The sequence below is a fragment of the Sebastes umbrosus genome, chromosome 5, assembly GCF_015220745.1.
Source record: "Sebastes umbrosus isolate fSebUmb1 chromosome 5, fSebUmb1.pri, whole genome shotgun sequence".
NCBI lineage: Eukaryota > Metazoa > Chordata > Actinopteri > Perciformes > Sebastidae > Sebastes > Sebastes umbrosus.
Genome location: NC_051273.1, coordinates 24,783,538 through 24,806,036, shown reverse-complemented (window position 1 = coordinate 24,806,036; position 22,499 = coordinate 24,783,538). Strand labels below are relative to the sequence as shown.

General features: G+C 40.6%; 2 protein-coding genes and 1 non-coding gene across 7 annotated transcripts; 1 reads left to right on the top strand and 2 right to left on the bottom strand.

Moving 5' to 3' along the window:
* Positions 1–180: 180 nt before the first annotated feature.
* Positions 181–15,725, bottom strand: ppat (phosphoribosyl pyrophosphate amidotransferase). The gene is made up of 11 exons (XM_037771261.1): positions 15,110–15,725; positions 7,486–7,552; positions 6,096–6,302; positions 5,522–5,634; positions 4,905–5,050; positions 4,706–4,778; positions 4,458–4,609; positions 3,373–3,500; positions 3,033–3,254; positions 1,182–1,302; positions 181–704 (listed from the first exon to the last, which is right to left on the bottom strand). The coding sequence occupies exons 1-11, from the start codon at positions 15,235–15,237 to the stop codon at positions 529–531; spliced, it is 1,533 nt and encodes a 510-aa protein (XP_037627189.1). The 5' UTR covers positions 15,238–15,725; the 3' UTR covers positions 181–528.
* Positions 5,811–21,990, top strand: paics (phosphoribosylaminoimidazole carboxylase, phosphoribosylaminoimidazole succinocarboxamide synthetase). 5 transcript variants are annotated; one of them, XM_037771216.1, is made up of 15 exons: positions 5,811–5,866; positions 9,758–10,231; positions 10,310–10,369; positions 10,426–11,016; positions 12,341–12,418; positions 12,675–12,820; positions 16,771–16,807; positions 16,909–17,106; positions 18,925–19,103; positions 19,192–19,371; positions 19,455–19,568; positions 19,655–19,738; positions 21,139–21,319; positions 21,404–21,562; positions 21,649–21,990. In XM_037771216.1, exons 2-15 carry the CDS (start codon positions 9,928–9,930, stop codon positions 21,813–21,815), a joined length of 2,478 nt encoding a protein of 825 aa, XP_037627144.1. In that variant the 5' UTR covers positions 5,811–5,866; positions 9,758–9,927; the 3' UTR covers positions 21,816–21,990. The 5 variants fall into 5 exon arrangements, with proteins under 5 accessions (XP_037627144.1, XP_037627141.1, XP_037627142.1 ...); XM_037771213.1 differs by lacking the exon at positions 5,811–5,866 and adding an exon at positions 7,975–8,368; XM_037771214.1 differs by lacking the exon at positions 5,811–5,866 and adding an exon at positions 7,975–8,374 and having other exon boundaries at positions 10,441–11,016.
* trnat-agu lies at positions 20,086–20,159 on the bottom strand. Its single transcript has one exon. It is a non-coding gene; the product is annotated as a tRNA-Thr (tRNA).
* Positions 21,991–22,499: the final 509 nt, after the last annotated feature.

Genomic DNA, 22,499 nt, shown 5'->3' with positions numbered 1-22,499 from the left:
ACTCCAATGTGTTCTGAGAGGTAAAATTACTGTTTTTGTCAATGGAGTCTGGTAGCATAGGTAACTGCTTCAGTTCCCCGTCAGAAAGGCTGTCTGATGGCGAGGTAAAATATTGAAAATACTGAAAATATTCTAAATATAGCGTACACTTAAACCTTTTTTTAGTTGTCTAAAATCTGTTTTGCTGCTGCCCCCGTCCACAGCAGTACATTGCTTTGCTCCGATACTGGTACTCCTGTCTGCTTCTCTAAACTCCATCTACTGTAGGTAATACACTGACTATGGAGTAGTACCTCATACAACACCACTGACAAACATCCCTTAAGTGAAATGATCTCGGCAGGATGACGATCCTCTGTAGAGAAAACATATTCTGTGTGTATTTAATACACCTCTTAGTGTCCCAGTATTGAAATGGCCAACCACTTCTCTTCCAGTCTCCAGAGAACATTTCATGCATCAGCTGTGGGAGCTCGCAGTAAACCGACAGTGCTGCTGCTGCTGCTGTCACTGTGGTTGGTCATGGCGTTACCAATCCAGCTCTACTGGATATTTCCCAGTCAGACAGGCGGTGCAGTGACCCACTCTCTTGCTGGACTTTTTACTGGAGCCGATCCTCTCGTCCTTCTCCTGGACGGAGGCGATGCCCTCCTGAACGGCGGACAACAGGCCCTCCACGGTCAGATACTGAACACTGGCTGCACCTACACAACAATTCAAGGGTTAACTGAGACGCACCAAAGCCACAATAAAGGCAGTAAAGATGCACACATCAAGTGGGAAGATGACAAAGATGCTACTATTTGGGACATTGTCAGTGAAATGTACTATTGTATTAGTACTCTCTAGGGCTGTCAAACGATTAAAATATTTAATTGCATGTTTGTCCATAGTTAATGGCGATTAATTAAAAAGTATTTAATACTCTTATCAACATGGGAGTGGACAAATATGCTGCTTTATGCAAATATATCTATATATTTATTATTGGAAATCAATTAACACAAAATAATGACATATATTGTCCAGAAACCCTCAAAGGTACTGCATTTAGCATAAAACAATATGCTCAAATCATAACATGGCGAACTGCAGCCCAACAGGCAACAACAGCTGTATTAATGCGTTAAAGAAATTAGTGGCGTTAAAACAAAATTTGTGTTAACACGTTATTATCTTACCAAGGTACCCAGCAATGTCCTGAAACTCTGGCCTGTTGGCGATGAGTTCCTCCTTGGTTGGAATATTGATGCCCATGTAGCACGGGTATCTGATTGGTGGAGAGGCAACCCTGATGTGGACCTGTCCAGGAGGAAATACAGGTCAGAATTTTCCAGAGAAAATTCTCTTTAACTTCACCACACGGTGTTTCAGCGGCATGTGCAGATCAACATCTGATATTCAACAATGAACCAAGGATGGTGATAATTGGTCAATCTTGATTATTTTCCCCCCAGGGATTCTGTTGTGGAGGTGGTAAACACAACCAGCTTGTGACTGAAAGGGCTGTTTGGCTTTACTTTTCCCAACTTGTAAACATTTAGAAGGTTTTCTTTTGCAATGTGCTGCTGTGATTCATTTCTCCACTGTGATCGATCAACCAATCACCTGCTGAGCTGAATCATCCTGACGCTTCTCATCTCGTTATCAATACTGAACAAAAATATAAACATTTGTTTTCTCTCCCATCTTCACGATTTGAAATAAAAGACGTTTTCTATGCACACAAAAGGCTGATTTCTCTCAAATTCTTGTTCACAAATTTGTAAAAATCCGTGTTAGTCAGCACTTCTCCTTTGCCAAGATAATACATCAACTTAACAGGTGTAGCTAATCAAGATGCTGATTAAACAGCATGATTATTACAGGTGTGCTTCGGGCTGGTCACAATAGAAGGACACTCTAAACTGTGCAGTGTTATCTTGAATAAATACTTTTTTTTAGCACTGAACTATGAGTTTCACGTGATTACGGCTACAGATCCTTTGCATTTTTTGGTCACACAGGATTTATCCGTGAAGACGACACTTCTCCAGACACAACTGAAGGTGAGCAGCTGCTCATTTCATTTTGTTCAGTGTCGTTACTAGATGAGGGTTTAAACCTACGTTTGTTTTCACTGGCGGTTAATGAGCCTTATAAAGGTTATAATTTCTTCTGACATTAGTTTAGTTGCGTTTTTATTTTGAATATTTTTTCAGGGGACATGAAGAGGTTATTATATTAGACAAAAGATTATAAAAAATAACTTGCGTGAATGTTTTCTTTCTGCTTTCCTGTTCTTTTCATCGAGAACCAAAATCATCAAACGGGCTACCTGCGGGTCTGAGAAGTGAATCCAACGCTGAAGTGCCTTAAACCTGCATTCTTTCTAACAGCCAGCAGGGGGCGACTCCTCTGGTTGCAAAAAGAGGTCAGATTGTATAGAAGTCTATGAGAAAATGACTCTACTTCTCACTTGATTTATTACCTCAGTAAACATTGTAAACATGAGTTTATGGTCTCAATCGCTAGTTTCAAGTCTTCTTCAATACAGCATGATGTTCATTTAGTAAATTATGGTCCATTTAGAGTCAAATAGACCATAAAGCAGGGGATGATTTTAGGCGGGGCTACTTTGTGACTGACAGGTCGCTACCACGGCATTGTCCGATCTGGGAGTTGTCCGTGTTTTCACTTATTATATTTATAATATTTTATTGTTTAACACAGGCCATTCTGGTAGATTATAACAATAGATCAAAAAAATTGTTTTACTTTTGTACGCCACTTTTTAGGTGAACTTTTTACTGGCGTCCGGTTGGCGCTTTCATTCCAAAATGGCGAAAAACTTAGCTTTGCTGCTGGGCGCTGATGTTGCGAGGGAACAAACAATTGACTTTCACTTCTTGGTGATACACGTTCTTTGACGGCAGTCCACAAAACCAATGTGTTACGTCACGGTGACTACGTCCACTTCTTATATACAGTCTATGATTAAGACATTGTCTGTGTCACCACATATACGAGTAAGAGTATGTAACACAACAAACCTCAGTTGCACCGGCCTCCTTCAGCAGTTTAATAATGGGGGAGATGGTGTTGCCCCTGACGATGGAGTCATCGATCAGCACCACTCGTTTCCCTGCAAAGTTGTCCGTCAAAGCCCCAAACTTCTTGGCGACTCCGAGCTGCCTCAAGCGGGTATTTGGCTGAATAAATGTTCTCCCAACGTAGCGGTTCTTACACAGAACCTCGATATACGGCAGCCCGGACTGTGAAGAGGAGGACAAGAAGAGGGGACAGCTTGTGAGGACAAGAAGAGGTCCATCAGGAGGAGGTGGTGGTGTATTACACGTTTCTTCACAGAGTTATTAGAGCTTGCAGACTGACCTGCTGAGCGTAGCCCAGTGCAGCAGGAGTTGCAGACTCTGGCACAGTGCTGACCACGTCTGCGTCTGTCGGAGCCTCGATGGCTAACTGCCGACCACAGCGCTGCCTCACGGTGTAGACCATCTGCCCTGCAGCACAGACAGTGGTGTAAAATACTGGACATGCATCACATAGTAGGAGAGAGAGATAGCTGGCTGCTCTGTGTACTCAACCGTAGATCAAAAACGTGTCGGGTGCTCTTGGAAAACAGGATAAACAGGAAAGCAGACTTAGAGTGGTTGAAATATTTTGGCTTTTTAATGATTTAGCCACGATAATACAGACTTTAAATTAGGACTAACGCAAATTCTTTAACGCATTAACGCAACTTGAGATTTTAGGATTGTAGCGGGCTCAGTTTTAAAGCTAAAGTGAAGATAATGGCATCATACAAAACTTGAAAAACCTAAGTAATCCATTGGTACCAACCATGTCATACTAGCTTGTCACGAAGGAGGTTAAATAACGCTCCAAACTTATGCTAAATTTTGGCGAGGAAAAACCGGCATGGCCATTTTCAAAGGGGTCCCTTGACCTCTGACCTCCAGATATGTGAATGAAAATGGGCTCTATGGGTACCCACGAGTCTCCCCTTTACAGACATGCCCACTTTATGATAATCACATCCAGTTTGGGGCAAGTCATAGTCAAGTCAGCACACTGACACACTGACACACTGACAGCTGTTGTTGCCTGTTGGGCTGCAGTTTGCCATGTTATGATTTGAGCTTATATTTTTTATGCTAAATGCAGTACCTGTGAGGGTTTCTGGACAATATTTGTCATTGTGTTGTGTTGTTAAATGATTTCCAGTAATAAATATATACATACATTTGCATAAAGCAGCATATTTTGTCCACTCCCATGTTGATAAGAGTATTAAATAACTTGACAAATCTCCCTTTAAGGTACATTTTGAACAGATAACAAAATTATGTAAATGGATTTCCTTCCTGTTTATACTTCCACAAAGTATTCCAATAATTCTACAAGAAAGCCAAACCGTTTATCTCAGATAAAGGATGGTCCATAGTAAATATTCAAACCTTCAAAAATAGAGTCCGGTCTGGCAAAGTAGACGTATTCAAATATGCAGAAGGCGGGGAGGTCTCCCTCAGGGCGAGGGAAAACACTCAGAGACTTCACTCCGTGTCTTGATATCTGGACTAACTCTCCTGGTAAGACCTCTCTGTAATACCTGAGATGAGAACCAGCAAGGACATGACCATTAATACCCACAACACTTCCGTTATAATGCAGAAGATATTATCGTCATTATGTGGTGAAAACTCACTTGGCACCGATGGATTGAAAGCTGCAGGACTCTGATGACACAACCCATCCCTCCGTGTCCTCCTCTCCGGCACCTGAACAAAGAATGACGTTAATCATCCACCAGGTTACACATCTGACCTCTGACCGATAAGCTGAGGTCTCGTATTTATCATTGGTAGAAGTTTGGGGTCATTTAAGGACAAACATGTTGAGAATACCTGAACTGTGCATTTTGGAGACGGGAACAATCCGTCCGATGCAGAGGGGACGGTTTCCGTAAGGGTCACGCACCGCGTAGATAACATCTTTGAACAACACCAACAGTGAGTACGACGTCGGGGTCTCAGTCATCAGATTTTTTATTCTGTAACATCATTAACAAAACAACAGGTATTCAGTAGGAATTATTTTTTTATAGAGTTGTTCCGATACAAGTATCCGAAATGCATCCGATGATGCCCAAAATTTGGGATCGGCAATCGGCGAGTACGCCAGTCTATGCTCCGATTTATTAACCCAGAAAAATATCAACTTGTTTAACCGGAAATCAATTCTTCTTCACAGCTCCAAAGAAGTAGCCTTCACTGTGCTGTCGCCCTGGATGTATCATGGCTGCCACTGGCAACTACTGTTTTGAAGCAGCGAAGAAGAACTGATTGAAGGTAGTTTGTCACAGCTGTTAAATAATATTAATAATAATAATAACTAAAACATTTTTTATCAGGCTGGTATCGGACCGGTACTTGGTATCGGCCGATACCACAAGTTCAGGTATCGGAAAACCTCTTTTTTTTTTTATATATATATTTATGTAGCATCAAGTCATGACACTGACCTGGCAACCCAGTCCGGTGCGTCCCGCTCCTCCATAGGTGGAGTGAATGCCAGCAGCTGGGTGATGAGCTCGCTGTCTGAGCTGGTGGAGAGGCCCACACCATGGCGCATCACCTGAACGCCACATTTACAATGATTCATTCAGAACACATATTTATATGTATATATATAGAGAGAGAGAGAGAAAAGTGTTATATCCTGCAGGCTAATGTCCATTTCCTTGCATATATTTATGTTTTAAAGGTGCAGTGTGAAGGATCTGGCGGCATCTAGCGGTGAGGTGGCTGAACTGAAACTTCTCCCGTGTACCAAGCGTGCAGGAGAACTACGGTGGCCGATGCAAAAGGTAACGAAAACAATTCTTATTTTCAAGTGATTATACGCTAAAGAAAATATACTTATTAATATTATATTCCATTTCTGCCAATAGATCCCCCTAAATGTTACACACTGCTCCTTTTAAATATAGGTTATGCACACTGTATAAAGAGGCCTGGTTTGTCATCAATAACATCATACATTGAAGATTTTTATTGATATGCAGCAGGTTCAGTGAGATAAGCGTCCGTCCTCACCTTCTTCCTCAGGGCGTGAGCATTCACCAGCTCTCCGTTGTGTGCCACAGCGATCTGGCCGTGCAGCGTATCCACCACAAAAGGTTGGCAGTTCTGCAGCTCTGAGTTGCCGGTCGTTGAATAGCGCGTGTGACAAATACCGAGGTTACCATAGCGCAGCTTCAGAAGAGCCTCGGGTGCGAACGCAGTGCTCACTAATCCCATTCCCTAAAAGAAGTAATCAATGAGAGATGTTTTCAGTTACACAATCTGCACAGATTGTCCATATAGGTTAACTCGAACATTTAACCAACATGTTAAAATTACGGTAACTCACAATATGTTAATTTCTGTATCTCCTGTATCAATATTTAGGAGAAGGACAAATAAATACAAGAATTATAATTTATTTTCTTAAAAGAGCTCAGGTTGCTGGGGATGAGTAGGAGGGGGTCCAATAGACATTCATTTATAATTACAATCATATGAGGTTTAAATGGAGGTCGGAAAATGATTTTGAATAAACTGCAATTGATTTATATTTGAACGTTTTGGTTATTGGGCATAAAACACCAATGTCTCATCTTGGGTTTTCCTGGGTACACATTATTTTTCAGTATTATTCACACTATTTTTGTATTTCATTCCATGTCGCTATGTGACTGTAAATTTATCTACTTTTTTTCCATTTTATTTATTTTTTATTATTGGGGGGGTATTTATTATCATTACTAGTACTCATTTTAATTTAATTTATTTATTAGGGTGTTTATCATTATTATTAGTAATAATTTTATTATTTTAATTTATTTATTATTTTTAATGGGAGGATATTTATCATTATTATTATTATTATTATTATTATTATTAATAATAATTTTATTATTTTGTATTTATTTATTATTTATTTTTGGGGTGTGTTTATTATCATTAGTAGTAATAATTTCATTCTTTTTATTTATTTATTTTTATTTTTTGTGGGCATTTATTATCATTAGTATTAAGTTTATTATTTTAATTCTATATTTTTTGTAAATAATTTCCAATGCATATTTTTAAAAGCAATCAAATTTGATCCTGTAAATGTATCTACATTTACAATGCATATGTGATTACCTTAGTGAATAGATGTAGATGTGTTATGTCACCACAATATTTCAGTTACTTGTTTTTCACATGTAATATCTCCTCCATAATTAATGTAAAAGGGAAACCAATATAAATTTGGTCACAAAATCTGCACAAATAATAAAAGTAAACAGTAATATGCAGCTGTCATGTTGTAGAGAGGAAACCAGGTCACAATCTGAGTGTGATAAAACCGGTTATAGTAATATAGGTCAGTGTGCTTTTATTTACCTTTAATAAAAAGCAGCTTCAATCTATTAATACAACTCATGAGCAGTGTTACCTTGTGGGCTGTGTATGTAGGCGGACTGGCTCCATTACTGGTGACAATCCCGGCACTTTCCTGACCCCTGAGCACACACAAACAATCATGTTATTAATTCTAACAGTGTAAAAATATATGAGCGGGAAGTGAGTTTAATAAAGTCTCTTCTCTGCAGGACTAAACATGAATAAACCTGTTGTGTTGTCAAAGCTGGATTGGAGCCTTGAGGCGAACCAAACTGGTTTGATTTGGGAAAAATGAAGCAGCAGCAGAAAAAAACTGAGTCGTCTGTGGAGCCTCCATGTAGGGAGAGTCGCCTTGCTGCAGATCCAGCCTATATACCAAGCTGCTTCTCAGATTACCGTTGGTCCCGCCCCCTCGGCACACAGCTTAAGCCAGTGGTGAGGCTGCTTTTCAGCATGGAGGCGTTGCTTTCAGGCTTAACCGCCTGGTTGCCTAGGGAACCGGGCAGCAGAGACAGACGGATTGGGGAAAAGAAAGCGTTTCCAGGTCAGCTCAAACATGGAGAGAGGAGCAGAGAGACAAAGAGGAGGTGATAGGGAGGTGGCAGAGGGACGAGGCTCGGCGTGGGGGGAGGCAGAGGTGCTGGCTCTCATGTCAGCGTGGGACGAGGTGGGAGCTCAGCACGTAGCCGACAGCAGAGCCACGTTTGAGTTGATCTCAGAGCGTCTGAGGAGGCTCAGTGTTGTGCGCGGCTGGTGGGAGTGTCAGGCCAAGTGCAGGAGCCTGGGACTCCAGAGCAGGAAGCCAGACTCAGCAGCGGCAAACTACAGCCCCGGAGTGGATGGAAGGCCGGTGGAGAGCTGGGAGGAAGAGGTGGAAGATGTGGGTAATCAAAGAGGAATCTACCCTTCCTCAGTCACTGTCCCAGTACAGGAAGGTAAATGTAGGTTCAACCCCAACCGATGACCTCGACAGATCAGAAGATAAACAAGCAGTCAAACTAGTTTTAGCTTCAAACTGAAGTAGAAAACTTTTGTCTGCTTTAAACATTTTAAAGTCAGATTAAAATAAGTTTTTTTTTTACTTATTTTTTGATCCTTAAATTTGTCTTTTTTTGTCTTTTCTTGTTTTATTGACATTTTTTATTGTTATTGTTTTTGTGTGAAGCTCCAGGGATGACGTATTTTTGAAGGCCAACCAGGAAGTGATCAACGCCCTGATTCCCTCGACAAAAAGCCAACGGGATTGTTCCATTGGGTTTTGGATTATTGCAGAAAATAAGCTCCGTGCCAAACAAACGTTTACGATACTTACACGTTTTTATTCAGCAAGATAATCTCCACGAATGAACACCACTTTGTGATTTTTGTAGCGTAAATGCAATCGCCAGAAGTAAAAAGCTAACGTAAACAAACTACACTGCGGTCGCATAGGTGCGAGTAAACACCAGGATGTGACGGTGAGGACATTTTCCCATCGGTTAATAAACTTGTGACAACTCCGGTGTTACCGATTACACCGGACATTTTACAAGAAGAGATGACGCTCAATATGTGTCGAGCGCTTACTTTGATCTTTACTGTTGGATGGCTGTGTGTCTGGCCTCTCCGGTCAAGCTTTCGCTGCTGGGCCGCAGGTTTCCACCCGGCGCTGCTCCGCCGTGCACACCGGCTATGACCGCTCCGTCCTCCTCGCGGCGATTTACCTCATTAACGTTATGGTTCCTTTATAGTGTTCGGTTTAAATCTGAAATATTGCCAGACACTTTTGCTTTTCGCTTCGACACCGAATCCTCCGCCATCGTCTCGTCTGTACGGAGCAGATGCATTCACTTTCAGTTTGTAGCGTCCGTCGTCTGACTATGTTTTGATAACACGGCACTGATACGCCAAAATGAACTAAATGGGTTTTACTTTTGTAAAACAAAAAAAGCAAAACGACGGTTGGGGGGGTGGGAACGTAATGTAATCGGTGTGTGCCCGACCACCGTGTAACAACGGTAACACCGACTACCGCGGCAAGCCTATTATAAGACACATAAAAGCTTGAAAATTCACCAGTGGGGTATTTATTGATGTATTTTATGTCGCATATCAAAATGTTAAAATCTCTTCAGCTTGTGTTAACCACAGACCTTATTTCAGGCATCTAACTAAAAACCCATTGACTTCCAGACGAGGGAACAGGAAGTGATAAAATGCTAACTCATTTCCAGGTTTTCGGACTCATTCCTGTAGCTCTCTATAGGGATCCAAATAAAGAAGAATACAAGTTCCAACTTGTTTTTTAAAATCAAAATGAAACCAGTGTGTTCATGTGTTTACAGGTAACAAGAGTCTGATCCATCGGGCTCTCCCTTACACTGCGAGCGTGGCTGAAGAAGGCGGCCGCCACTGGACGGACGACGAGGTGCGAGCGCTGCTTTGCGTCTGGGCCGACCGGCGCATTCGAGAGCGCTTGAAGTGCACGCTCCGCAACAAATCCATCTTCCAAGAGATGGCCCGTCTGATGCAGAGAAACTTTGGGGTGGTGCGCAACTGGAAGCAATGTCGGACTAAATACAAGAACTTGAAGTACGACTACAAGACGGCTAAAAGCGCCCACGCCGTCGGGGGCGGCGGCGCCGGCGGCCCTGGGAAGTACATGAAGTTCTTCGACGAGGTGGAGGCCATTCTTCTGGACCGGGGGCTGGAGAACGGCAGCGCGGAGATGCAGAAGAGGTTGTACGATGGAGAAGCGGGAGCAGGGAGGCTGCAGACGCCGGCCTCAGAGAGCGAGGTCGTCATTGAGATTGATGATGGTATGTAAACAGTCTGCAGTGCATGTTTTATATTCAAGCCTAAAATAATAATTCATCTACTACTTCTTTTATTTCCAGATGACAACAGCGATGATTATGATATGGACGGAGACATGGACGCAAAATGGAGAGGAACAGGTACGCCACATCATGAATAACCAGCGCCGTTTACACCACATCTTTCCTTAACCTATTTCTATTCACTCCAGATGCCCATCTAACGCTCACGGATCCATCCAGCGCCGACCTGTTCCACGTGGTCACGGTGTCCGACACGGGCCGAAACTGGAGCGACCAGGAGGTGCGAGCGCTGATACAAGTGTGGTCTGATGAGCGCGTGTGCAGGCAGCTGGAGAGCTCGACCAGAAAGAGAGACATCTTCATCCAGATCTCCAACAGACTGGTGCAGCAGGGCATTGAACGCGACTGGAAGCAGTGCCACACCAAGTACAAGAACCTCAAGTACCTCTACCGCTCCCTGCAAAGAGGAAAGGGCGACGAAGCCGACCCGAGGCGCCTCATGAGGTTCTACGACGAGGTGGACGCCATTATGAACCGCACCACTAACGGCTCGCCACATGACGCAGATTCAGGCAGACTTGCGATGTTGGAGGAGAACGATCATGTCTGTTTGACAAAGACGAACACAGCGACCACGATGGCGGGAACAACGGAGGAACGAACTTATAGTTCTGATTCTGTCTCGTCTGTGTGTCTCGACACAAATGAAGAACCGAAGCTGCATTCAGTCAAGGAGCTTCGCTTAGAGCAACAGCACAGATTGAGTGAGCCAAATATAATTATTTATTCATGTGTAGTGGGTAGGTTTTTGAAAACAATTCCCATGTTTCCATTATTGAAACCTACAGAATAAGAGATTCATAGTTGCCAAAAACTTTCAAGCATTGTTTTGACTTTACATCTCTTATGGTACGTGTCCACAGGATCTGTCATTTCAACGCTTCCCATTCATTGTCTATGTAAGCAGCCGTGCAATGCATTCTGGTAGCGAAGCATTGCGTTTCGAGCAGTGGGCAACTCCAGGGTCTGAGAATTGAAGCCAACGCTGAAGTGCCTTGAACCTGCATTCTTTCTAACAGCCAGCAGGGGGCGACTCCTCTGGTTGCTAAAAAAAGTCTGATTGTATAGAAGTCTATGAGAAAATGAGCCTACTTCTCACTTGATTTATTACCTCAGTAAACATTGTAAACATGAGTTTATGGTCTCAAGCTCTTGTTTCAAGTCTTCTTCAATACAGCATGATGTTCATTTAGTACATTATGGTCCCACTGGTCTCATTCTAAGGTAATGAAAACACAATGCTTTTTAGTTTTAGGTGATTATACACTAGTGAAAACAAAGTAGAGGGATGCACCAATCCTGCTTTTTCAGTCCTGATACCGATAGCGATACCTGGGCTTTGGGTATCGGCCGATACAGAGTACCGATACGATACCAGTGTTTAATTAATAAGCTGTATGCCTCACTGTGTGGAGGTGACTGGGATCATTCTGGCTTGACTTAAACATTGCTTTCCTAACTTTGTAAAACAAAGAGTGTATATATATATATATGTATGTATATATATATATATATATATATATATATATACTGAATTGTTATTTATTATTAAAATAATAAATCGTGCACCAGCAACTTGATAAACAATCTACAAAATTATCAGGAATTACAGTTCAGGTGTAAACATTTTTAATGCAGCAAAAAATTGGTCAAAACTTAAACAGGAATTCAAATTCCAGTTTATAATGTATATTGTATAAACATAGAACTGAAGTGAATAGATTGGACCCATTTTCACAGATACCAAATCCAGCTATTTGAGTCAGTATCAGCCCGATATTCGATATTGGTATCGGTACATCCTTAACAAAGTTATGAATATTATATTCCATTTCTGCTAATAGATCCCCCTAAATCCTACACACTGGTCCTTTTTAATGCATGTACTGGGAGAGGAGTAGGCATCTCAGAGATCGAAAAATCTGGACAAATAGAAACAAAACTATCTGCCTGTCTAGATAGATACCTAGAGTAAAAACACTGAACACATTTTAAAGAATGTCCTGTAACTATGACCGTTGTTTGCAGGTTCTTCTGAGACTCGGGTAAAGAGAGAGGACGTCTATTCATCCAACAGAAGAATGAAGAGGAAAGCTGTGGATCAAGGTCTGAAATGTGTCTCATTCCTCCGTTATTCACTTTGTCACATGATGTCTACAATTGACTGAAGCCTCTCTAATGTCTGACTCAGTCAGTCCCATGATGGAGCCTCATAATTAAGTTATGGATAAGGGGACGGTTGTGACTGCTAACTCATGATGACGTCCGCCGTCAGACCGAGAGATAAAGAAACTAAATGTTTAATACTTTTTACAGGTAACGTAAGGATAATAATGTGATTTTAATTGTTCTCTTTTTCCAGACTCCACGCTCCTCCAGACACCAGCAAAGAAACTGGACACTGGCTCTGATAAGGTGGAGTGTAAAGACGAGCAGGATCCCATCCCGATAATGAAGATCAATTCAGTCTGTTCGATAGCGTCGCCCAACCCACCCCCAGACACACAGGTAATCCCACCAGGTCATAAGCAGTTTTTACGCAACCAAGATAAACTAAAGAAATCATTATTCTTTAACAGGCTGTAGGAGAACTCACAGTGACAAACTCTCAGATTATTTCTGCCTTTTAGGAGAATCTGTGCGTCTTCTCTTAAAGCTGCAACTTCTAGTTGATTAATCGATTAGCTGATCGACAACTTAATCAACAACTAATCGTTTTAGTAATTTTTTAGTCAACATCTCAAAGAATTTGATGCTTTTATTCGTCATATATGATAATAAACTAGATTATTGTTTTGGATTATTGTTCAAATTAAACAAGCAATTTGAATATGTCTTATTGGGCTTTTGGAAATTATATATTATTTTTAATTAAATTGTTTTTTTAAATATATATCATTTTTTACTACTTTTTCCGATTAATAATTGAAATAACTGATAGTTGCACCTCTACATCTTTTAATATTTGAGAGTGAATCTGTTACTCAATATTGAGTTTGACATTTATGCAGTGGTGGAATGTAACTAAGTACATTTACTCAAGTATTATGCTAAAGTACAGTTTTGAGGTACTTGTACTTTACTTGAGTATTTTCCATTATATGCTACTTTATACTTCTACTTTTTACTCCACTACATTCGTCCGACAACTTTAAGTACTTTGCAGATTCAGATTAATAATACTAAATATAATCAACAAATAAACTAGGGCTGCAACTCACTATTATTTTGATTGACGATTAATCTGTAGATTCTGTTCTTGATTAATCGATTAGTTGTTTGGTCTATAAAATGTCAGAAAATGATGAAAATTGTCTCGTTTTGTCCACAACTCAAATATATTCAGTTTACTGTCATAAAAGAGCAAAGAAACTAGAAAATATTCACATTTAAGAAGCTGGAATTAGAATTTAGACTTTTTTTTTTTCCTTAAAAAAAATATTCCAGCTGCTTATTATCAAAAGTTTGTGATTATTTGAATAATGGACAACTAATCAATTAATTGTTGCAGCTCTAAAATGATAATTAAATTAAAAAAAAATAATGATGTCATATTATTGATTAAGATTAAGAAAACTTTATTGATTGGAAATTCACAAGCTGCCCAGCAGAGAACACCTCTACCAGCTTCAATATTAAAGTAATGCATCAATAAGTATAAACCAATAATACACATTATTATAAACTTGGCCAATCTGCATAATGAGTACTTTTACTTTTGGTACTTTAAATTTATTTTGATGCCAATACTTTTATACTTTGAATGCAGGACTTCTACATTGTGGTACTGCTACTTTTACTTAAGTACAAGGTCTGAGTACTTCTTCCACCTCTGCATTTATGACAGTTAATATGGAGGAACTCTACAGTTACTAGTTTATTTTTCCTTGTTCATACAACAACTTTTTGTAGCTGTAGTCATTTTTAAAGTCACGTTTTAGTACCTGAAAAAATAATGTTGCTTCAAGTCAGATAAGCAAACAAATACTTGTAATAATAATAATAATAATAATAGCTTGGATTTATATAGCGCCTTTCATGAAACCCAAGGACGCTTAACAAATACTTGTAACAGTCGTTGGCTTCTTCAAATATACAACTCTTTTATTAGTTTGTTTTTCTGTAGTGCCCCAGGGGCACTGGTTACGTTACATTTCTAACACAGTTTCTTCTTCACTTGACTGAGGAGCTGTTTTCAGCCCATAATAATAAGAACTTGTTGGACTTTAATAACTCAAAAGTAAACAATCATAAACATTATTATAAACATGGTCATTCTGCACAAAGAGTTACTTTTATTTTTGGTACTTTAAGTATATTTTTATGCCAATACTTTTCTTATTTTACTTAAGTAAAAATTTGAATGCAGGATTTTTAGTATTTTTACATTGTGTACTGCTACTTTTACTTAAGTAAAATATCTGAGTATTTCTTTCACCTCTGCATTTCATTTATGACAAACTTTTTCAGTTACTAGTTTATATTTTCTTGCTAATATAACAACATTTTGTAGCCATAGAGTCATTTTTTAAAGTCACATTTTGTTGCTGAGCACTGTGTCTGGAAAATAATGTTGCAAATATAGTCGTTATTTTCTACAAATATAAAACTCTTTTAATTGTTTGTTTCTCTGTAGTGCCTCAGGATAACTTGTCATGTTCATTCAAACACTGGTTCCTCTTCAGCTTGACTGAACAGATGTTTTTTAGGTTATGTTTACAGTTGTTCCTGAACACTCCCTGACCAGTTATCTGTTATTTATTGATAAACACACACACACACCTTTGTGTATCTTACCTGTGCTGTAAAGCCACCAGTCCCAGAGTTAAGACCTGAGCGACCTCCAGCTGTGTGGGCCACTCTCCGGCGGCCACGCAGCCGAACACCCCGCACTCTTCTCCGATACCGTTCTCCTCAAACTCCATCCTCCTCCTGGAGCTGCTGGTGGTGGCTGTCCGTTAACCGGTGGAACGTCTCGTCGCCGGGGTGATCAACTCGTGCGTTAAGTTACCTAGTTACCAAAGTTACCAAAGTTACCAACTGACTCCAACTGACACTATTGATCGAACACGTGCAAGCAATCGATGACTGTTAGCGCGCAACGAGGCTCGTTACAACACAAACTCAGCTGATATGTTAGTCTGGAAGTGAAATCACGAGAAAATAATCACTTAAATAGCAGCTTTAACAAGAAACAAGCTAAATTAGTATCAAACATATTGAACTGGAAACACACTAAACACTAAACACGTGGTATGTTACGATCTGATTAATCGATTAGCTCCAACAACCTCCAACTAATCTCTCTCTCTCTAGATAACGTTTCTATCAAATCAACTGTTCTTGCCAGAGAGGAGGAAATGGGGGATGTTTACAGGATAAACTGCAAACAACTAAAAGTTCTTCTTCACTCAACTAGTGATGTGTTGGGTCAGAACGAGCCGGTTCAAAGAGCTGGTTCTTTTAAGTGAACCGTTAGAGCCGGTTCCCGTCCAAGAGTCTTTTTATTTTATTTTTTTATCAATTCAAGGCAGTATGATAGGATGATTCTCTCCGCGCAACGGGGACTCCATGCACTGACTGTGATGGTACGTGTCCACAGGCTTTGTCCTTTCTACGCTTCCCATTCATTGTCTATGTAAGCAGCCATGCAATGCATTCTGGTAGCGTGGCGTCACGATTTGAGAAACGGAGCGTTACGACGCCTCATTTGCATAAAGTTGAGGTCTAGTCTACTTTATGTAAATCACGGGCGTCTGACCAGACTCGCCGCCTCTCGAAACTCCCGAGAATCTTTTAAAATAAGCGATGCGAAGCGTTGCGATGCGAAGCGTTGCGTTGCGATGCGGTGCGCAGCGGTGCGATGCTATGCATTGTGATGCGTTGCGTAGCGCTGCGTTGCGTGGCATTGTGTGGCGTTGCGATGAGTTGCGTTGCGGTGCTGTGCGTTGTGGTGTGTTGCATTGCGTTGCTTTGCGTTGCGGTGCACGAATAGCGTGCAATAGAGTGAAAGTCGGAAACGAAGCAGCATATAAAATTATGGTATTCTGGAAATTATAAGGTTTAGTATAATTATATTAAATAATTTAAGTGATATATGTGCACGCATATTAATCATTTGTCAAAACAGCTAAAGCTAAATTTGGCTGAATTATAAAAAGGCAGAAGTGGTAAAATGAAGAGCCGTTTGGGAGCCGACTCTTCTTGGTGAGCTGAGCCAAATGATCTGGCTCACTAAAAAGAGCCTGAATTCCCATCACACAAGTTGGGAGCATCTTCCTACCACGTGACGGCTAATGCGCTGCTGTGATTGGTCGCCTGGCTGAGCTGCTTGGTTAACAGAGCACCTACGAGAGAGACGCACTTCCTGTCTTCTTGGTGCTGCTGCACGCCTCCTCCTCCATCTGCTGCCTCTCTGCATCCCGCAACTTTTCTAAAAGTTTCATTTTGTGTTCCAGCACTGTCGCTTGTCGCAGATCATGGCCTCCACACCAGGTACTTTAACTAATGAACTCATATTGAAGAGCTTATATTAAATGTACAGTGGTTAATTGCCTTATTTTGCGTGTTTTTAATGTTTGTTTTGTGTTTTTTAGAGTTTAAGATCGGTACCAAGCTCAATGAAGGGAAAACGAAGCAGATCTTTGAGCTGCTGGACCAGCCCGGACTGGTTCTGGTCCAGTCTAAAGACCAGATCACGGCTGGTAACGCGGTGAGGAAGGACCAAATGGAAGGAAAAGCTGCCATCGCCAACAAAACCACCAGCGGCGTGTTCAAGCTGCTGCAGGAATCCGGTGAGAGCTCTCCACACTATAGAAAGCTAATAAAGGATCATCCAGCAGGTATTCTGACAGGTAGAGTGAGGAGTGGTTGTGTAATAATAACGTTACTCACCCTGAGGCAACTTTCTCACGTGTTGAGAAACAGGCTTTCATAGTAAAACCAGAGAGGTATATAATTACTATAATTAAGGTATTTATAGAAGCATTCCCTCACACTTTTTTTTTTTTTTTTTTTACAAAAAATATTAATTTTATTTATTCTCAGGGACAATGCACATTTTAACAAAATGTGGTGTGGCCTCACCTACAATATATAGTAGCAGCAACCAATTGGAGGCTTCACATCACATCACATGACCTGAATGTTCGATAGCTTCTTTGTATATTCTCAGTGACAATGCACATTGATCAACACCACTGGAACAAATAAACATAGTGGGAATGAAATGTTGATATTAAAAAGCCTTTATTGTAGTGGCTAAATCCTAAAATATGTTTGACTACTGTACTGTAGGTCTTCCCTCAGGGCTTTTAACAAAGTCTGGTGTGTCCTCACCTACAGTATATAGTTGCAGCAACCAATGGGAGGCTTCACGTCACATCACATGACCTGAATCTTCAATAATAGTTTATTTATTTATTCTCAGTGACAATGCACATTGATTAACACCACTGTAAATGTGCCACAAAACAAGCAAAGCAGCTAAACAGGATAAAACAGATTAGAGGAGTAATAAGCAGCATCATGCCAAAGATACAAACATTTAAAAAAAGCGCTTTTCCTCAAAAAGTACATCACAAGGCACGATTTGGTAATTATAAAAAAAAAAAATTCATTTTAAATTCTTTTTCATTTGATGAATACGGAAAGAAAATGTAAAACCTGCTTTACTGTCTGATTTTTCCCTCAATTTTTAACAAAATCTAGCACGTCCCACTGAAATAAATTTCCATTTTTGTTAACCTATTCAAATTGATTGTTTGTTTGACAGACAGTCAAAAAAAAATATATATATATAGTTTAATATCATAAAGGTCAAAATTAACTAGAAAATACAATACTAACATTTAAGTATTGTATTTTAGAATAGCTGAAACAATTATTCAGTTGGCAATTCATTTTCTGTTAACTCACCAATTGTTTCAGCTCTACTGAGAAATCATCCCACGTATTCACCTTTTATGACAAAGTTCAGTACCTATTTATTCCTTTTTTAAATAATTTTATTTCGTTTATTTATTAGCTTTGCCCTAAAGCACAGCTAGTCTTCCTGGGGTCTGCATTTAAATACATGCATTAAACATTTCAGTCAACACAAAGGGCAAAAATCAGATGTATAGTAGAGAATAACATTATTAAGGATGAATAAAAACGTACATTGATGACTCTCAACATAGTTCCCAGCAAAAACTACAAATTCACATTTTTAATATTCATTTATCACTTTCTTTTGGTTTGTTTTTACTTCCGTTTTTTAAGTGTACAGATTCCTGCAATTAACAACAGGCACTTTTGAGCTGATCTCGTGCACGTCCAGATCTGACAGATCCATGCAGTAACGTTGATGTATGTAGGCGCGTGTTTGACATTTAGGTCCCAAAATGAGTGTCCTCCTCGCTTTAATTTAAAAGTAATTGGGGTAAATGTAACCCACATGCCACTCGTGAGTGTGGTGATTATCTTGTGACTTGAAACTTTGCCGCGTATAATTCACCAGAACGTGACCAACCGCACTTAACCTTCATTGTAGGGACATGACAGTAAATCTTTGAAGTACTGCTTCAGCGGCTGTGTAATAATCAGATTTTATCATCTCCCCTTTGTTACAGGCATTAAGACGGCCTTTGTGAAGCAGCACTCGGACACGGCGTTCATCGCGGCCCACTGTGAGATGATTCCCATCGAGTGGGTGTGTCGCAGAGTGGCGACTGGATCCTTCCTCAAGAGGAATCCAGGAGTCAAGGAAGGCTTCCGCTTCTCCCCGCTGAAGATGGAGATGTTCTTTAAAGTGAGTCCGAGACTTTGCCTCGACTTAAAGTGTCCAAAATGTCTAATCACATCCATCTTTATGTAATCTGTTGCTATCTGATTTATAGGATGACGCCAACAACGACCCCCAGTGGTCTGAGGAGCAGCTGCTGGAGGCGAAGTTCTCTCTGGCTGGGCTCTCTATCGGTCAGTGCGAAGTGGACATCATGAACCGCTGCACCGTGGCCATCTTTGAGATCCTGGAGAAGTCCTGGGCCACGCAGAACTGCACGCTGGTGGACATGAAGGTATGCAGCTGCAGCGCCGCCCTCTGCTGGTTAATCTCTAGCAGTGTGATCACCCTTTCATACATCCTCTTCCTCGCTTGTAGATGGAGTTTGGCGTGAACGTGAAGACTCAAGAGATCGTCCTGGCTGATGTGATCGACAACGACTCGTGGAGGCTGTGGCCAGCTGGAGATCGCAGCCAGCAGAAGGACAAGCAGGTCAGAACTCCTCTTTTGGTCTCTGTGTTTCTTTTTTTCAAGAATTAATATAAAAGCTGAAATAACTTGTTTCCCCCTTTTCCTAGGTGTACCGAGACCTTAAAGAAGTCACCCCCGAGGCGATGCAGATGGTGAAGAGGAACTTTGAGTGGGTGTCTGAAAGGGTCAAGGTACACTGAACCTCAGTCTGCTCTGTGTTATCAGGACCGGCTTCTGTTTGCTTTTAATCAACATGTTAGAGCTGACACACAAAGTTCATTCTAAACTATTAACTGAGCTTTGTTGCTCTCCTCTGTTTATCATTTTCTTAAACACTAATTCAAAAATCGTGTTAGTTGTCCCTAGGGATGGGAAGATATAAGATTTGATCACAATTTTAAGAAACACATTCACAATAAGTTGATCGTGGTGAATTACCATTATCAGGTTAGTCGTGAATATCGTCACATGAGTGGCTTGAAAGAGCTGTTCAAGATAAGATATTCCTTTATTAGTCCCACAGTGGGGAAATATGCAAAGGCACCGCTGAGATTCGAACTCAGGATCTCCTGTTTACTAGACAGGCGCTTTAACCAACTAAGCCACGGCACCACTATAGCACACTATAGTGGTAGAGAAGTGAAAATTAGGGCCTGAATTAAAAAAGAAAATACAGGAATTGCCATGTAAGAAAAAACAGACTCATCTAACTTCTCCTTTATTTATGTAGGGGGACCTTATGATTTATGATTACCTTATTTAAGATTGTTTGTTTTTTCACTAAAAAGGATCATTTTGACATGACATTTTCATGTTGTCCCTTCTTACAGGTGCTGGATTTCTTTTTATAATGTAGAATATTGTTTTTACATTCAAGATTGTTTCTACAAACATGCCTTAAAGTGACGCTATGCACGTTTTGAAAGAACAAATGGCACATTCATTCTCTTAAAAATGAAAATTCATGAGCAATTCAATGAATTCCTTCTCTATTCAATACATTGCTTCTGCTACTTGCTATTTATTTTTGGTCTGGTATGACGAGAAGCTTATGGAGGCTAATGTTAGCTTCTGTTAGCTCGATATTGCTATGTCACTGACAGTTTTATCATTTTTTAATTTTTTGGCAGATGAAACTGTTTATTAATTATTATTAATTGTATTATCTTAGCAAAATATTATATCCATAAATTGATATAATGTAAAAGACTACCCTCTTTTTATACTTTTAAAGATACTAATTTTAAAACTTGACTACTATTGAAAATTGAAAACTCAAATTATAAATTCGCAAAAACTGTTGGATTATTTAGACATTTCAAATTCACCCCGATTGTTTTGTTTTTTTATTCGTCTTTTCCTTTCCCTACATTTTGTTATATAATTTATTTTTATACTATGAAATATTTTTACTGCAATTTTTATGCTGAAAGCTCAAACCGGGATGCTCTGTGTAGCAACTGTATTGAACTATCCTTATCCAGTAATTGTCACATGTGGCCACTGCTCAGCTAATGTTGCATAGTCTCTCTTTAAGTGGACATACATATAAACTTGCATGGAGCTCAGGAGTGCTGTGTTGTGTCTCTAGCTGCTGCTGGAGCACCAAGCCAGCGGCAGGGTGGTGGTTCTGATGGGCTCCACCTCGGACCTGGCTCACTGTGAAAAAATCCGGAAGGCCTGCACCTCCTACGGGATTCCCTGCATCCTGAGAGTCACCTCGGCACACAAAGGCCCCGATGAGACGCTGCGCATCAAAGCACAATATGAAGGTGTGTTTTCATTCTCCCTTTCTAGAGAAGTGAGGATTTAGTTCTGTATCTATCACGTCATAATATCCGTATTCTTCTCCTCAGGAGACGGCGTTCCCACTGTGTTCGTGGCCGTAGCCGGCAGAAGTAACGGCCTCGGCCCGGTGATGTCTGGAAACACGGCGTACCCCGTCATCAACTGCCCCCCCATCACTCCGGACTGGGGTGCACAGGATGTCTGGTCATCCCTGCGTATGCCGAGCGGTGAGTGCAGCGCTTCCCGTCTTAAACTGTTGTGAGTTTATTCATCATACAGTCGTAACCGAGCCTTCCTTTTTGTTCTGGTCCAGGTCTCGGCTGCTCCACAATCCTCTCCCCCGAGGCCGCTGCTCAGTTCGCCGCGCAGATCTTCGGGTTGACCGACCACCTGGTTTGGTGCAAACTGAGGGCCTCCATGCTCAACACCTGGGTGTCTCTGAAGCTGGCTGACCAGAAGCTCCAGGCCTGCACCCTGTGAGGTGGATCTAAACCCCGTTTGAGCCTCATGTGTTCTCTTTTAGGGCTCCTCCGTCTGTCAGTATCTTTGTTTACCATGAAAACCCACTAATGGTAGATGTAATATACATGTACTTACGTACACACATGAATCATTCCATTAAAAACAGAAAATTATTAAAAGCTTCTTAATTAAACGCTGCTGTGGTTATTTAATCCCATTATAGAGCTGTTTCACAGCAGGAAAGGTATTGAAAATATTAAAGACTTCTATCTGCTTCAGTTTCAGGGTCGTGTGGTGCATCCCAAGTCTCTGAAATCACATCCACGTTTCCTCACTTGCGTCGTTTCCTTGCTTCTCTATGCATCTCCCGTGGGAAGGACACAAGGAAACGACACAGTTGAGGAAACTTAAAGCGAATTGGGATGCACCCCAGGTATTGTGCATGCAGGCTCACTATCATGGTTTACTGGGACACTTGATGACACTGAGCCATCGTTCGCAAAAATTTGTTTCTCTTGTGCTTTTCCTGCCATGACAAGTCAAAATGTTTTCTGTGAAAAAAGGTATTTTTCTGCACACTTTTTAGATTTCGGACTGAAAACGCTTATTATATTTAATAGTTCAACACAGTTCATTTTGGTAGAATAGAAATAATTTTGCTTTACTTTTGTGCGGCACTTTTTAGGAGGACGTTTTACTGGC